We start from the raw sequence: 18,461 nt of genomic DNA, 5'->3' as shown, positions 1-18,461 counted from the left end.
TGACAACCTGGGTGAAATGGACAAATTTCTGGAAACATATAATCTTCCAAAACTGAATCAAGAAGAAGAAAACCTGACTAGACTGGTAACAACTAGTGAAATTGAAGCAGTAATAAAAAAACTTCTGGCACACAAAAGTCCCAGATTGGATGGCTTTACAGGCAAAATTTTTTAATAATTTATTTTTTTGTTTATTTATTTATTTTTAGAGGGGAAAGGAGAAAGAAAGGGAGAGAAACATTACTGTGTGGTTGCCTCTCTCGCACACCCCCAACTGGGGACCTGATGTGCAACCTAGTCATGTGCCCTGACTGGGAATTGAACCAGCGACACTTGGCTTGCAGGCTGACGCTCAATCCACTGACCCACAGCAGCCAGGGTTTACAGGCAAATTTTACCAAACATTTATGGAAGAACTCCTATCCTTCTCAAACTATTCCAAGAATTCCAAGAAGAGGGAAGACTCCAAAACTCTTTCCATGAGGACTGTATTGAGGCTGAGCTGCCTCCAATGCCCCGGCTCAGTTGGAAACTCTCTGTCCAGCAGAGGTTTCAGGACCACTGTAGAACAAATTTATCCAGGACACTATATTTTGTCTGGGGGTGGGGGGTGGGAGGTGGCTAATCTCTCTAGTGGAGAGGAGCACAAGATTCCCGTTCCCCATGCCTTTTATTGAGGAGGGGATTCAGGATACAAAATCAAGATTTATGAATCTTCAATAAGCTTTCAGACACTTGGGTTACAGTTGACAGTTACTGATTACAGATATCAATATAGAGTACACAGTGACCAGTCTGTGTAAGGGTCTATTAAACATCTTGATGCCACACTGGCATTAGGTGCAAGGTTTCATACACTCTTTGCTACAGATTGTTTATAGTTAACTAAGAGATAAGAAAAGCGGAGCATGCTCTAAAGCATAATATGCATTCTTTAAACCCAATTCCCATGGGAACCCTCTGAGTGGCCTTTGGTCCTGTCTGCCATATAGCCTTTCTCTTTTCAGCTGAGACTTCCTGGGTGTGTTGTGTGTGGAGTGGGGAGGGCTGGCTCACGACTTAGGCTACACTTCCCAAAACCACGAGGAGCGGTCCCCTGCACTGTATTATCCTAATTCCAAAACCAGGTCAAGGCACAACAAAGAAAGAAAACTACAGGCCAATGTTGCTGATGAACATAGATGCTAAAATCATCAACAAAATATTGGCAAACCAGACCCAGCAACACATTAAAAAGATCATACACCATGATCAAGTGAGATTCATCCCAGGGATGCAAGGATGGTTTAATATTCACAAATCAATAAGCATAATACACTACATAACAAGTGACAAAAACACATGATCATATCAATAGATGCTGAAAAAGCATTTGATAAAGTACAGCACCCATTTACAATAAAAATATTCAGTAAAGTGGGAGTAGAGAGAGCATACCTCAATACAATAAAGGCCATATATGAGAAACCTAGAGTCAACATCATACTCAATGGGCAAAAGCAAGACAAGGTTGTCTGATTTCACCACTTCTATTCAACACTGTATTGGAAGTTCTAGCCATAGCGATTAGACAAGAAAAAAAATAAAAGTAAAATCGTCATTGTTTGCAGATGACATGATAGTGTATATAGAACACCCTATAGACTCCACCAAAAAACTACTCAACCTAATAAGTGAATTTGGCAAAACAATGAGATACAAAGTCAATATTCAAAATCAAAGGCATTTTTGTATACCAACAATGAAATATCAGAAACAGAAACTAAGGGGAAATATCCCATTTACTATAGCAACAAGAAAAACAAAGTACCTAGGAATAAATTAACCAAGGAGGTAAAATATCTGTTTTCAGAAAACTACAGAACACTGAAGAAAGAAATTAAGGAAGATACAAACAAATGGAAGCATATACTGTGTTCATGGATTGGAAGAATTAACATCATTAAAATGTCCATACTACCCAAAGCAATATATAGATTCAATGCAATCCATACTAAAATACCAATGACATATTTCACAGGTATAGAACAAGTAAGTATTTCAAAAATTTATATGGAACCATAAATGACCCTGAATAGCCTCAGAGATCTTCAGAAAGAAGAATAAAGTAGGAAGGACCACAATACCTGATATCAAACTATATTACAAGGCTACTGTAATCAAATGGCCCTGGCTGGTTTGGCTCAGTGGATTGAGCATCGGCCTGCGAGCTAAGTGTCGCTGGTTCGATCTTCCAGTCAGGGCACATCAGAGAAGGAAAACTCTGACTCCAAAAAACCTCCGCTGCCTTGCGGCATACCTCTTCAGGGGAAAGGCTAAGGGAGTAAACCCCGACAGAAAATCCGGAGCCGGAGTCCCTAAGGCGGTTTGACGTTGTAGTCAACACCGGCAACTCCTGCGGCGCACCTGAAGCCAAGCTGTATTGACTCCGTCTTTCCCTTGGACCCTTCAGCTGCGAAGAGAGGGGGGTCTGCTGCATGGGCAACAGCAGACCCTCCATATCACCCTGCCCAGGCTCTGTAGCTTCAGCTTCACTGGAGAGGACACTCCAGCGTCATCGCAAGATGTCGATTCAACACGGGGGGGGGGCAGATGCCGTGTCACTCCCGGGTCGGACTGCACAGCCATTCTCGGCGGTGCAGATAGACTCTTAAGAAGCTACACCATCGTCTCTCGAGACAGACGGGCATGGGCAACAGCAGACCCTCCATATCACCCTGCCCAGGCTCTGTAGCTTCAGCTTCACTGGAGAGGACACTCCAGCGTCATCGCAAGATGTCGATTTAACACGGGAGGAGACAGATACTGTGTCACTCCCGAGTCGGACTGCACAGCCATTCTCGGCGGTGCAGACAGACTCTTAAGAAGCTACACCATCGTCTCTCGAGACGGACGGCTGCCGACTGTAATCAAAACAGTGTAGCACTGGCATAAAAACAGACACATAGATCAATGGAACAGAATAGAGAGCCCAGAAATGAACCCAACACTCTACGGTCAATTAATATTTGACAAAGAGGGAAGGAGCATAAAATAGAGTAAAAATAACCTCTTCAATAAATGGTGTTGGGAGAACTGGAATGTTACATGCAAAAAAATTAAACTAGATCTCCAACTTACACCATACACCAAAATAAACTCAGGATGAATAAAAGACTTAAATGTAAGTCGTGACACCATAAAAGTTCTAGAGGAAAATAGAGACGGTAAGATCTCAGATATCCCACACAGCAATATTTTTGCTGATACATCTCCTAGGGCAAGAAATATAAAGGAAAGAATAAACAAATGGGACTACATCAAATTAAAAAGGTTCTGCAAGGCTAATGAAAATATTAGCAAAATGAAAAGGGAACCAACCATATGGGGAAACATATTTTCCAATGATACCTTGGACAAGGGTTTGATCTCCAAAATATATAAAGAACTCATAAGACTCAATACCAGGAGGACAAACAATCCAATTTAAAAATGGGCAAGAGACCTGAATAAATACTTCTCTAAGGAAGAAACACAGAGGGCCCATAGGCATATGAAAGGATGTTCAATATCACTAGCCACCAGAGATGCAAATTAAAACCACCATGAGACAACATCTCACACCAATCAGAATGACCATCTATAACAAATCAACAAACAACAAGTGCCGGCGAGGATGTGGAGACAAGGGTACTCTAGTACGCTGTTGGTGGGAATGCAGACTGGTGAAACCACTGTGGAAAACAGTATGGAATTTCCTCAGAAAACTAAAAATGAAACTGCCTTTTGATCCAGTGAGTCCACTGCTGGGATTACACCCTAAGGATCCTGAAACACTAACTCAAAAGAACCTATGCACCTCTATGTTCATAGCAGTGTTATTTACAATAGCCAAGTGCTAGAAACAGCCTAAGTGCCCATCAGTAAATGAGCAGATCAAAAAACTGTGGTACATTTACAAAACAGAATACTATACAGCAGAAAGAAAGAAGAAACTCCATTTCCTGACAGTACATTTCCTGGAAAGTACTATGCTAAGTGAAATAAGCCAATCAGTGAAAGACAAATACCATATGCTCTCACCTAGCACATGAACCTAATGAACAAATGAGCAAAGTAGAACCAGAGGTATGGAAACAAGGAACAGACTGACAGTGACCAGAGGGGATGAGAGAGGGGGATAAGGGGGTAAAAAAGGGGAAGGGTGTAGTTAAGGAAGATGTATAAATGACCCATAACTATGAACAACAGGGTGGGGATTGACTGTAGGAGCAGGGGCGTGGGTGGGCAGCCAAGAGCAATGGGGTAAAAAATGGGACAACTATAAAAGAACAACAAAAAGGCAAAAAAAAAAAAAAAAAAAAAAAACCCACAGGGAAAGAAAAAAGTTCATTATCAATTCTTGTCTGGGAATAATACTTATGAAAAAGCCTCAGTCAGCTTATTAACTCTGGTCCTTAACACAGCATCATCAGATGCCTCGCTCATCTCTTTTCTGGATTCCTCCTTATAATAGTTTCTGTTTTATATCTTTCAGTAGTCCTCCTCTCTTCGTTCATGATACAGAAAGGATGTATTTGCATATGTAAATTAGGGTAATCACAAAGACATGATGTAACAATGTATAAAACTGGAAAAAGTATCTTTAGGAAGGAGTGAATTAGGCTGAAAACTTCCCAAAGCACGTCTGCTTCTCCAGAATGCAGTATGGTGAGAAGAGCACAAGCTTTGGAAGCAAATGGTCCTGTAATTGACTCTTAACTCTGCCACTTACTATGTTAAGTAGCAATAATACTTCAAGGAGATCTTGGGGAAGTTTAAATTATGAATTCATATTAAACATCAAAAATACCTCATAAGTGAATAAAAGATAATCAAGTATGGGTTATAACTCTTAGGCATAAGACCTGGGTTCTGGGAATTCAGGTCAAATTTTAGCTAGCCTCCAATAAATCTGCTGCCCCACAGTAACTGCTGGCTCCAGGTATCTTTATCTGCAGAGAGAAATTTAGGAACTTCTCTGTTCTCAGAATCAACTCCCCCGTTGAAACATCTGCTGGGGGTCCCGCCAACTCCCACTCCCCCATCCCCTTAAAACCCCTATCCCGTTGCTGTTCAGGGCTGACACCTTTTTGGTCTCAGCCCACCTGTTTGCAGCTGGCCAAATCCGTCTTTTAAACTTATTCACTGTTCTGTCATTTCTTTTTCACTCTGCTGACCCTAACAATAACAATGCTAGTTGAAACTATAAAACCTAGGAAATAAGGTAAAAGGATATAATAATGGGAAAACAATTAGGAATCTGACAGTTTAGAAATAGATGTTTGTAAGACAGGCTCAATATAAATGAATATAATATTCAAATGAAAAATGTTAAACTGCAATATTTGTCCCTTTCTATATTGGAACCACAAATGGTACAATCATTGCCAAATATAAGCTACAAATAGATAATGAAGCTTTTTATTTGTCATAAGCCTTGTTTACTGGAAAATGAATTAAAATATTAAAGAAAACACTTCTTTGCTCCCAATTAGGATACCAATTTACAAAATCCATTAAGCTTTCCTGCTGCTTTCAGGAAATTTTCCATGTAGTACATATCTACTTCTGTTTCAAATGTCTATTTGGGATCTCTTCACATGCTTGTCCTATCATGTACTGCAAAGAATTGAATCTTCCAAAAACATGAAAAGTGATCTTACCATTCATCACTAAAATACATCAAGAGATATCTAGTCTGTAAGATAAAGTAAAAATTCCTTGGTATTTAAATATTTCACATCAAACTTCCCAGTCCTATGTCCCATAACTTATCTATATAAATCATTTACTTCAAAGCATCATGACCTTTATTAAAATCTTTCACTCCAGGTATTAAATATACTCCCCAATAATTCCTGTGCAGGCACCTTACCTATTGAATTAAATACAGGGGTGAGCAAAAGTAGGTTCTCAGTTATTAAAAATAAATAATACCAGAACAAACTGCTTCTTGTATTCACAGCTGTAGACCTACTTTTGCCCACCCCTGTATAATCACTAATCATAACGAAAAACTAAATCTTGAGATACAGTATATCAAAATCTCACAGAATCTGGCCTTCAGGTACATGTTCTTGTGATTTTGCCCAAGCAGTATCATACAGGAAAACAATATCATAAAAGTCAGAACAGTAATTCATTTTGTCAATTGATTTTTGATTTCTAAGAGCAAACATGTCCTTCCTGTGAAGATAAGGACTTTCTCTTTTAGTCCTCTGCTGAATTCTCAACACTTATAATACTGCCTGGCACCTAGGAGGTACAAAATAAATATTTTTTTGTGTGAATAAACCACAGTATAACAACAGAACAGATCGCAAACAGCTTTGTTTTAAAATTTATTGGCAGAAATAGTTCTTCAATGCATACTTTGTTTATACAAATCCTACATTCTCTTAAGGGTACTTCGTTTTGTTTTATTTGGAGTTTTTGGGCCTCCAAATGAACTTAACATATTATCTATGCATTTGCTCTTTATAGACATTTCTTAGAATCTAAAATTAAATCTGAGAATCCATGCATATTTGAATTAAATTACTTAATTTAATTCAAAGAATTGTCTGCACCTTCAAAAAAAATCACAGAAAGGCTGAACTCAAGTTAAATAACCTGTATGTTCTAAAATATCCATGTTCTATTTCTGAATAAAGAAAGACTTGCTCAGGATTATGTATTGCTTGCTGTCTAATAAGTCAGATGGTCAGAGACACTTCATTAAATTATCTATTTTTAAATATCTTAATCCACTCCCTCCCAGAGATGAGCTTGTAAATATTAAACTTTATGCCATATGCAGTATTAGCTGAAAAGCTTAAATAAAAAACAAACTGGTAGTTTTTAGGCTGAATATTTTAAGCTTAAAATTATATAGCTATATAGACATATATGGTATGCTGCATATTAAATTTAACATTTAAAGTAACTCAAATACATTTAGCAAACATTCAGCCATGAAAATATCATGAAAAGATATTGTCCTTAGGATAAAAAGGTAATGAAAAGTTTATTTAGACGCCAATGTCGGGAGATAGTATTAGGTCTATGGAACTTGAAATTCCAAGTAAAGTCTGTTGTACTATTAAGAAAAACAAGATTGGTTTTTAAATGATTGAACTGTGCAGCATATACAAAAGTGCTTAGCATGACAAAATTACCAAAATAAAAACACTTTAAAGGTTATTTGGTTCTAGCAATACTAACTATTCTGTACTTGTGAATACTTTAACATCTGCATTTTAAATTTTATATAACTGTTTTCTTTTTAAAAGGTTAAAAAAGCCCACAAAAATAGTTTAGACTCTAATAATCTGTTATTTTTCATCCTGGTTAGCTCATCGCAAATATTCAGCTCTACTAAAATGTATAATTGAATATATCCATCACTTCATCCATTGTGTGCTATACTAGACCCTAAGACAGGCTGTCGACAAACAGGACAAGTGCAATTTTCTGAGAGCCATCGGTCAATACAATGGATGTGAAATTCATGCATGCAAGGTAACTGCCTGAGCTTGTTTCCAGTTACATAGTCATTGATACAAACACTGCAGATTTTATCTAGTTCACTGTCAATACTGTTATGCTCATAGTTCCGGGTAGAAAGATTATCAATCTGCTCTTTGGTTAAACCATGTATGTGATCATCATCATCAACTTCATGTAATAAAAAGAAGTGAGCAAAGCGAAGAAGAGGTAGTGTTCCAGTGTCCACTAAGTTATTTGAATTTCCCAGCTGCCTACTGCTTCTATCCCTGTTTTGGGTATGAGGCTGGGTGGTCTCATTTTCACCACCCATTCCAGTGTTGTCTTCTTGGGCCCACCTGTCCTGAGACGAACCTTCATGGAATTGGCTGAGGTCATTCACTGTACCCAGGTTACTTAGTTCTGAGTGCATCTCTGGTAAATGCTGACCATTTCTCTGAATCTCTGACTCAAATTCAGCCTCCAGTAGAGAACTCAGTTCTCCAAATCCAGTCATGATCTGTCTTAAAATTGACAGAATAGCCACTGAGGATAGCTCAACAAGCTCATTTTCAGATATTCTACGAAGAGGAACTGTTATGGTACTAACATAGGTTCGAATACCTGACTGCTCTAAATGAGAAAGAGTTCGGTGAAAGCCCCTGCTATTGCTTTCAATGGTAATTGTGTTTTCTGTGAACCCTACTCTAGATCGAGTTCTGTTTGCAATACTATCCTGATCTCTGTTATCTCCAGGATGAATCCTTCTCACTTGAAGGTCCAGCGTGATTGCTGGATGTCGTGCAGCAGTTGAGGGTCTGCTAGATTCTTCTCCTCCTTCTACTGTTATTCTTGACAGAAGCCTTGAGTTAGAGAATGGGGCATATGCTGTACCTCTGCGTGCTCTATTTTGTTCTAAAAGGACATGAGTTGTATCTCTCCTCCTCCTAACAGACCTTCGAGTGGTTTGTTGCACAGGTCTACCTTCCCCTTGTGAATTAACAGTGCCACTTTGTCTCTGAATTGGTGAACGGCTTCGACTATTGAAAGCAGACCGTAATCTTATTGGCTCTAATCTTTGGTTTGTATTCCTCACTGTAACATTACCTCTAACCCCATTTTCCCAAACATGTTCTGCTCCAAATCGCTGCCTCTCCCTTTGTCTGAGTTCCCTACCACCTGACTGGCTTGTGTGACTACTGAAATTAGCACGTGGAGCCCTAGTTCTAGGAATGCCAACTGCTCCCCAAGGTCCATTTCTTAATCTTCCCGATGTTGAGAAAGATCCTTCTACTGAATTCTGCCCCCTTGAGCCAAGCCTAGTTCTTGGAATGTTAGAACTACTACCACTGAAATTCACTGAGGTTTGGCTTCGTGTTCGCATAGCCACAGGACTAGTTGACCTTTGCTGTCTATTTGTAGTATGATCACTGCTAATATCTGAAAGTGGAATGTCTGTATAATCTTCATCATGAGTTTCAAATCCTCTGTTCTCATGACTGATGTGGATTTCCAGACTAAGCTGAAACTCTCCACTATTAGGATTTGTTCGACTCACAGCTCTCCGAGTTTGGTTCCCATTTTGTCCATTTTGAATTGCATTGCCTGTATGACGAAAGGTATTCAACCATTCTAGTGGAGAATCTTCATTTGAACTTTCTCTAGGGACTTCTGAGTCTGGAAAGTAAACCAAATTAATTTAAGATCAATTCTTAAAATATGTCCCTAGATTTTCATTGAGAGCTTGTAAGAAAAAGTTTTTATTAAAATAAATCATATTTAAGAACATCTGTACATTTTAATGAATGGAAAATGGCAAAAAACCAACTTTTTAAAAGAAAGCCAGGTATTATAAGCATATTATAATACATACTTATATATTATAAACCTTTAAATACTATTTATGCAAAGCTGTGAAAAAATCCTCACTCCTGCTTTCTATAGGTCTATTATTGGCAAAATATTAAGGCAAATAAGAAATATTTTTCATACCAAAATTATACATTTAGATTGCTGTATTCATATGGCAGTACCAATAAAGTACATTGGCAAAATTTACATATAATTATCTTAAATTTGTGGAATCCTTCTGGTAAAAGTAACTCAATCAACATTTTTGCAACTAGGTATTTTTGTAACATTGGGAATTTTATCCTATTTCTCAGAAACTGCCAAAAATGTACAGCCAAAGAAATGTGGCTTTCTGAATACATTGTTAGAATTATATTATCTGCATTTATGTGGAACTAGGAAACTTAGGCAGGTTATTTAAGTTTTCTTTAGCTGTACCCTTATCTGTAAATTGGAGATAGTAGTATAAATGTCATAGAGTTTTCATGAGGATAAAATAAGACATTGTGTATAAAATGAATAGTATATAATACCTGGCACAACAGGAAACATCAATAAATGTTAGCCATTATATTTAATATAATAAAATACATTTTCTGTTCATTTAGAATATAAGTTCCATGAAGACTAGGATTTATTCACTGTTAAATCCCCAGCCTCTGTAATAGTATCTGGTACAAATAAGATTATCAATTAATATTGTTGAATGAATCAGTTTAGAAATAAATGTCCCTGAAAAACTTCTTTGACTCTGACTCTGCTACTACAGTAACTTAAGTTTTCCATTTTTAACCAGTGGATTATACAAGTAAAAAACTAAACAAAAAGAAGAGGACTCATGGACACGAACAACAGTGTGGTGATTGTGGGGGGGAGGGGCGTATAAAGGAACTAAATGGTAATGAAAAAAATATAATAAAAATTATTTAAAAATAAAGAAAACTGAATGAAAAGCATTCTAATACACATTAACTATATAGACGTTAACCTTAAAGTTTGTTCTACTCAAAAACAGCTATTAAATGAGATTGCTTTGCTCTCATTTCATTAGTGCAATCTCTCATAAAAAGCTTTTTAAAGTGTTGATTTAATGCTGTTAATCAGCTGCTGGTGGCATAAAATAAACAGCAACTTTAGCCATATTCTAAAGATATAAGCTATTTTACGTTTGGTTAAGTTCATTTTCAATTAAAACAAAGGACTGATATTACCAGGTGTACCAATATAGTAGCACAATTTATATATCTAAACATAAAATTGAAAAAGTGTTAATACCCAATTTCCGTTTTAATTTGGAAAAAGACATGAGTAAAAGGCAGGTAAACATTAATCATTCTAAATGCTACTTCCTTCTTTAATTACTAGAATGCAGTGATAAGAGTGTGGTCCAAGAGTTCACTATTTATCTAACAAAATCTTTCCTACCCTTTTTCCATTGTAAATGCAGTATAATGGTCATGTGGACAGCCTGGCAGTTAGCTGTGGCCATGTGACTAAATTCTCATCAATGCAATGGGAATGGAAGTGATACATCTCACCTTCAGGCCAGCTTTCCAGCTAGAAATGGTTGTGACTTAGCTTGATCAGGCGAACAGTACCCTAGTGCAGCCGCATCCAATAAAACTTTGTGTCATACTGGAGATATTCTATGCCTATCCTGTCCAATGCAGAAGCCACTAGCCACATGTGACTGTTAAGCACTTGAATGAATGTGGCTAACATGACTGAGGCACTGTATTTTTTAATTTATTTCATTTCATTAGAACTTAAATAGTCACATGAGGACAGCACAGTTGTAGAAACTCTGTTGGCTGGCTGGGTCCCAGGAGGCTTTATGGAGCAAAATTTGCCTTCTCAGACATGGCAGTCCGGTCAGTGCCAACTAGCGGGAGGGAGCGCAGCTTCTACCTAGGCTTCTACCGTGGATTCTACTGCGGTTGTGCAAGCTCAGCGCACGGTGGCTCCTCTGTCCCAGTCTCCTCCCTCCAGCCCAGTTCCTTCAGGGCATCTGTGCTGCCTACACGTACCATTCTTTCACTGTCAAAACACACGGGAGGCTGGACTGCCTGCCTGGACTTTTAACATATGCAAACGAACCATATGCAAACTAACCTAGTCCTAGCTTCTCCCATTAGAAATAAAAATGGGCTTTGCTTGTTCCCAGAAGAATGTTAATGGACCTAGCATGACATATTGACTGGGAAAAGCGGGGAGATGTAAATAACCTGTTGCATGTGTTGATGAGTAAACTCATTCTAACCAAAATGTATGTTTGGAAAGGGGTGGAGATGATGCCTGTATGTACATAGGCAGGAAACTCCTACAGGCCCTCAAAGGTAGACTGGGAGCTTCTTCTCCTTCCTTTTTCTTCCTCCTTTTCCTTCTTCCTTGCTTCTACCGGTCCTCGAGTTGGACCAGGATTTTTCTCTCCTTAGCTCTAATCCTTTTTTCTCCCTTTAATAAACCTGGTATAAAATCCTAGACTGTTCTCTGAATGATTTCTTGGAGCAAAGACAGCGTGATAGTTCAGTGTTGAAACCCGGTAAAGGGACTCTGAGAGTGGTCACTGGTAACTTGCAGGCAGGACATCCCTGGCTTACCCACAATGGCAGCTTGCAGGTAGGGTAGCAGTGGCCTTACTCCCTGATCCTGTCTGTTTGAACCCTCTCGCCCCTTCCTCTCCCACCTTACCATGCTTGAGAGACCTGAGCATCTGATGATCTCCACCTCCGGACCTTTTGCCGTGGCCTGCCCTCCATCTACACTGGATGCCAACTAGTTGAGTTTCATCTCATTGAGTGAGTCTCATGTCAGGTTGATAAGTCTTGTTTCTGAGCCTACTGTGACTTTGCTCGAAAATCCTAGGCCTACGTCGGTCTTCCTTGGGCCTTGCGCCTCAATAAACTTCCATGGCAGTCGGGGACACCCACTCACTCCATGGATAGTTCAGAGCCTTTGCACTTGGTTGAACTTCCAGAGGCGGCTGGGGATGCCCTCGCCCTGGACAGTTCACTTGGGGCCTTTGTGCCTTGTAGAATCAGTGGCTTAAGTGTAGACACCCATTAACCCTCCTGATTCATTTTATCTCAGGCTCACCCTCTGGGCCATTACTCTCAGTGCCATGGGAGCACATTAATCCCCACCTCCAAAGGACTCCCCTTTGGGTAATCTCTGTCAGAACCTCTGGATCCTTCAAATAGGGTCCCAGGTAAAGCTAAAAAAGCTCATTTCTTTCTCCATGATTGCCTGGCCTCAATATCCTCTTGATAACAAATGCCATTGGCCAGAACATGGAACGTTAGACCCTCAAATTCCTACTGATCTTGACAGCTACCTCAGGGTAATGGCAAATGGCCCAAAGTTCCATATGCAGAGGCCTTTTTGACTCTTCACAGCAGACGGTCCCTTTGTTCCTCCTGCTCCCCTCTCCAACTTATTCTCCTTCAACTGACCTCCACCTGCAGTTCCTCTGTGTCGCCAAACTCCCCCAACTCCACTCACCCCACCCCCAACCCCGCCGCCACCCAGTCCTCATCTTTTACAGAAGCAGACTCCTTGGACCTTGGACAACCTTTCCCTCTTCTCCTTGCTCTTACAGGCCCTCAGGTTGGTCCAGGAGTTTCCTCTTCCCTTTAACCCCCTCTGTCCTCTTCCTTCAATAAACCTGGTGTAAAATCCCAGACTGTTCTCTGGCTGATTTCTCAGAGCAAAGGCAGCCTGACATGCCTATCTTCACCAGCTTGTTAACATGAAGGAGAAATAAACTTCTATCTTATTGAACCACTGCATTTTTTTGGTTATTAATAGTCTTTGCCCTAACTAATATAATGCTCTTGATACTACATATGAAACTACTAGTAATGAATACCTTTGTGGAAGGAAGTGGAACTCATAATAGGGACATTAAGTTGGCTTTGCTTTTAACTTTATATACTTATTCAGTTGGAATTCTTTTCACAAGCACTTTGCTTTTTATCAGAATTTCTTATATTATGACTTAGTGTATGTTCAATAAAATGACAAAGCAAACACAAAAACAACAAAATAAAACAAGAAAAACAGATTTCCTGTCAGTCTTTCTGTATCGCTTTGCATAACTTTTTAGAAGCTAGGTTTAGTTGTATTACTTTTAAAAAGGTAGTGTGTACATTCTAAGATTAAAAAGAACTATGCTGGTAATTAACTTAATTGTATACTATTTCACATACATGAGCTCCTTGAAAGCAATCTGTGTAAGACATCTCTGTATGCATCCCCATCTTATATTGCCTAATTATACTGCTTTGCATATAATAGATAAATACTATCAGAGTAGCACACCAAAACTGGAAAACATTAAAAACAAACATACTGTATAAGATCCAGTAAATTCATTTCTGCAATTGCTCTAATAAAACTTGTTCCTTATGGAAAGGAGTCTACAATACCTCTGGTATTTGTTCCATTTCTCAAGTCAGGCTGAGATGCTAGGTGTTCCTTGACTCTATATAACCGCTGTTGTAGTTCTTCTGATGTTATTTCTCCTAAAACAATAAAGAATTGTTTACTGAAATAAAAAACTTTAAATTAAATAAGTTTTATTATAACTCATAAAGGGTAAGACTAATCTTTAGCTGTAGAAGACATTCTGTTGTTTTCATGTTCTGTAAATTAAAGACAGTTAAAAATAGTTAAATGATGCAAATCATTTTGGTTGTTTCATTTATTAATATTTTGTTAAAATTAAGATTTAATTTGAATAATAAAGTGCTCAGTCAATACATTTAGGAACCCATAAGCTATAATTCCATGGATTTTTGTCAGAGTTAAAGAGAAATTAAGAAGGGAGTGTTTCTAGAGAAAATTTCAAATCTTTATTTACTTGAATTTTACCTCAACAGCTCAATGGTATGGGTCATCAATATACAATATGTAAATATGCACTATATAAATATGTAATACACAAAATATACAAGTTTCAATGAGTTAATCTGTAAAATAAATTTGTAAAAACCTTAGAGAGCACATTGGGCTTTTTGGCAGTTATTAATACCTCAAATGAGTAACAATTGAGTTTTAAATATAGCAGTCCCCCTTTATCTGTGAGGGAAACATTCCAAGATCCCCAGTGGATGCCTGAAACTGTGGATAGTATCAAACCCTATATATATTATGTTTCTTCCTATACATACAAACCTATGATAAAGTTTAATTTTTAAATTAGGCACAGTAAAAGATTAACAATGACAATAAAACAATTATAACAATATACTCTAATTAAATTTCTATGAATGGTTTTGGAGTCATTATTAAGTAAAATAAGGGTTACTTGAACACACATACTACAATACCACCACTGTTGATCTGATAACTGAGACTGCTAAGAAGTGACTAGTGGGTGGGTGGTGTAAGCAGTGTGATACGATGGATAAAGGGAATGATTCATGTTCAGGGCAGGATGGCACGAGATTTCATCAGGGTACTCAGGAAGTTAATTATTGCCTTGGGTAACTGAGACCTCAGATAGATAAACCGCGAATAAGCAGAGAGGCAGTTGGGGGGACAGCGGACACACAACTATCATAATTTTATTTGTAGAAATATTACTTAAGAGAAATAGGGCCATCTATGTAAACATTTGATACTATTATGTATATTAACCCATCTGTTAGTTTGGCATTTGTATAACAGTGCTCCATGTATAATATTCTTAATCTACTTTTAAAATGCAGAAGCCAGTGATTTTCTATTTTTTTTTATATTAGAAAGTTCTTAAATTCACAGAAACAGTACCCTATATTTTGGGAGAGAGGGCAAAAAACTATCTTTATTTTGTAATTCCTCCTTATATTGATGAAAAAGGTGTCTCCTCTTTTACCCATCTCTTACCAGGGGTGCCTAAAAGATTATGGTCCCTCATTAGCCGGTAATCTTCATCACTGAGTTCATTAATAAACTGATAATAAGCTTCCTCTCTGTGGAGACGCTCTTGCTGCCATCTTCTCTCATTTTCACGATAATCATGGTCTTGAAATGAGGCTTCTTCACCATCATCATCTGATCTAGATCTAGAATGATTCATCCTGAGATTCCTGGTTTTCTGTTCAATTATATATATAATTGAAGGTGTTAATCATGGACAACACATGGCTTCATGTAATCAATTCATATATTTTTAATTTTTTAAGATTTTTAAATTTATTTTTTAGAGAGGGGAAGGGAGAGAGAAAGAGAGGGACAAAAACATCAATCAGTTGCCTCTCGCACACCCACAGTCAGGCATGTGCCCTCACTGGGAATCTACCCTGTGACCTTTGGTTTGCAGTAAGACACCCAACCTACTGAGCTACACCAGTCAGGGCAGTATTTTCATTTTTAAATTTTGTCCCCTACTTAAATACTTCATGTACCAAATCTTTCAGTGAGAACTTTTATATGAAATGAAAAACAGCTTCTAAGAGATAGAACACACTGGACCTACTTCTTTGCCTAAAGCCTTCATTTAAGTCAGGCTGGATTTGGTTTCACCACACATTTCTCATACCTGAATGCCAAAGTCATTATCTCATTTTTTAACCTTTTGACTCCCCAGTAACGTTGGTCTAAAAGCCCTTGTTAATGTTCCAAATATCTGGGTACTTCATGTTAGCACACAAATTTTAAGCTTGAATCATAGTCTTTGTTGAGGTAAAAATAATTTAGCCTACTGAATAGACTTGGCGTTGATGTCTCCTTAAATGTAACAGGAAAAAATACCCCAAGCATGGCTCTGATGTTTGTTAAAGTGCATCAGAGAACTTTGTGTCTCCACATCTCACACCTCATCCCTAAACCTGGAATTGTCAGTCCCAGAGGTTTCTGAGTGCTAGTGAAATGTCCTGATATTGGAATTATACTTAAATGTCATCTCTCAGGAGCTTACTTTTAAACTACAAGGAAATCAAGGGAGGAAATTATTTGTTTCATAAATATTTTAAATTTATTTCTTTTTAAATTTTCCTTTATTGATGAGAGAGAGAGAGAGAGAGAGAGAGAGAGATTTGTTGTTCTACTTATTTATTCATTCACTGGTTGATTCTTGTATGTGCTCTGAACTGACCAGGGATGAAACCCAGCAACCTTGGCATATTAGGATAATGCTCTAACCAACTGAGTTATCCAGGCAGGGCCTAGAATTTCTTAAACATATTTATTTAGTAAGTCATTAAAGCAAACTGTTCTCGACTGGGAGTACACATCAAACGCACTAGAGAAAACTTTTAGAAATACAGATGCCCAGATCTAATTCCCAATCCTTGGTCAGAATTTTCCAGGGTAGGGCCAGGTCAATCTTTAAGAGCTAATTTGGGTGTTTCTGTGGATGAAATAAGCTATTTCTTAACAAGCACATGACTTAATAGAAGCTGGACAATCAAATGACTAGGTTGCAAGTGAAGCAACTGTTGCAACTCTGACTCAGTGTTTAAGAAGCAAACTACTTTAAATGTTAAGTGAAACTAGCCTACAAGTCTAAACTACTGTATGAGTAAGCAACAATCCAATTTCATGCACATTCTGACATTAAATTACAAATTCAAGGATTTTTTACAGTGATTATTATGTCTGGTAGCACTATCCAATCAAATGCAAGTTAACATTACTAAAGACTCAAGATTTCTTTTTATTTACAGGATAGTCAGACTAAATCACCATTAGTAAAGAGCATATTTGGTAGGTAAAGCAGTAATATGATTTTTGTATCAAACAATTTAAGAATTTGAATCCTATAATGAAATCAAGCTACCCTAACAGTATTCAAAACTTAAGAGCTTCTTCTCAAAGGTAACTTTTTTTTTTGTATAATTAACCACAATTAAATCAAAGTGAATACCTTATTTTCCTTTCAACATGCTTTTAATATATGCAATGGTGTCCATCCTTCAATGGCTTTTGTGCTTTTTTTTGAGAGTTGCTCATCTGAAGCAATAAAAGAGTTAAATGATTAAGCTGTCTCTTTGAAGGCTAGGAGCGGCCGGTAGTTTCCCAACTCTTCTGCAAAGTCAAAACAAAATCTCCGGTGAATCCACCGTTAAGACGCTCACCTAGAAAATTAGATCTCCAAACAATGAGATGAGGAAAAGCTCCTCCCAGGCCCTTTCTCTCACCGCGGAAACTAGGCCTAGCCTCCTACACTGGCCTGCTCCTGAAATTGCAACTCCCCTCTCAAAGGCCTTCCTGCCTATCGCGTTCCCTTTCGGAGGTTGCCAGGGCTATTAGATGGCTCCAGTTTACTTCGCAACCTGCCCTTTCTTGCCACCCTCGCCGTCCGCCCGGCTACTGGTTCCTCTTCTGACCGTTGCGGCAGAAGCTCGCGCCGGGGTACGGCCCCCACTACAATAAACAAACTGGGCTGAAAGGTCCCACCAACCTCTTCCCAACTCTTCCCTCAGCGACCTAGATTCGCAAAGGGAAGCGGGTAACAGACGGTGCAGCCGAACCAATCACCAGTTACAGGAGGTCCGTCACAGAGAAGTTAACCAATCGGAGAGGAGATAGCCCTCAAGGATGGCGGGCTAGTTCAGCGTCTCCCAGAAGTAGGGGTGGAGAGTGGTGGAGCCTAGAAGTTCTTCCGAGCTTACCTCCTCAGAACCTGCGTTGTCTTCCTCCTGCCCGGAGAAAAATCTGTGGTGGGCGGCTGTCCTTTCAGATCCCGGCGGCTGTGACAGGGACGCAAGAGGGGCTTTCCCCGGAGGCCGCTACGCCTCTAATCTCTACTGAAGAAACAGGCCAGAAGCCTATGCTGCAGCTTGGGTTCGTCCAGCTGGAGGGAAGTTGTGAAGGGGAAATGGCAGACCCAGCCCTTCCTCCCCACAGCCAGGTCAACCGGCTCCTTGCAGAGGAGAGGCTCCACCGCCGCCCCGGCCCTCGCGGGTGCTACTGAGAACTGCGTCCGGTGGGACCGGGAGGCCGGCCTACCGCGTTCCTCCCTCCATGCTGCGGTCTCAGCGCTCGCGCGGAGGGCTGGGCGTCGCTGAGCCTCCTGCAGTGCTATGTACCCGGCCGCTCAGCGCTCATAGCAGCCGCTAGTCCCAGGGACACAGCCTGCTTTCCGCTCTTGAGTACCAGCACCTACTCTGCGCTTTGGTGCCGCTTGTTTGCCGAGCCGG

At 39.2% G+C, this 18,461-nt stretch overlaps 1 protein-coding gene across 3 annotated transcripts; it reads right to left on the bottom strand.

The window, feature by feature from the left end:
• Window positions 1-6,349: 6,349 nt before the first annotated feature.
• Window positions 6,350-18,231, bottom strand: RNF6 (ring finger protein 6). 3 transcript variants are annotated; one of them, XM_090273777.1, is made up of 5 exons: window positions 17,934-18,231; window positions 17,186-17,271; window positions 15,205-15,415; window positions 13,764-13,859; window positions 6,350-9,162 (listed from the first exon to the last, which is right to left on the bottom strand). In XM_090273777.1, the coding sequence occupies exons 3-5, from the start codon at window positions 15,395-15,397 to the stop codon at window positions 7,409-7,411; spliced, it is 2,043 nt and encodes a 680-aa protein (XP_090129903.1). In that variant the 5' UTR covers window positions 15,398-15,415; window positions 17,186-17,271; window positions 17,934-18,231; the 3' UTR covers window positions 6,350-7,408. The 3 variants fall into 3 exon arrangements, with proteins under 3 accessions (XP_090129903.1, XP_090129902.1, XP_090129905.1); XM_090273776.1 differs by lacking the exon at window positions 17,934-18,231 and adding an exon at window positions 17,397-17,768; XM_090273779.1 differs by lacking the exon at window positions 17,934-18,231 and adding an exon at window positions 17,723-17,752.
• Between the last annotated feature and the right edge of the window lie 230 nt (window positions 18,232-18,461).

This window comes from Furipterus horrens, unplaced genomic scaffold (assembly GCF_987537825.1).
Source record: "Furipterus horrens unplaced genomic scaffold, mFurHor1.1.pri manual_scaffold_4, whole genome shotgun sequence".
Taxonomy (NCBI): domain Eukaryota; kingdom Metazoa; phylum Chordata; class Mammalia; order Chiroptera; family Furipteridae; genus Furipterus; species Furipterus horrens.
Note: the sequence above shows the minus strand (reverse complement) of the source record. Positions and strands in the feature narration are given on the sequence as shown.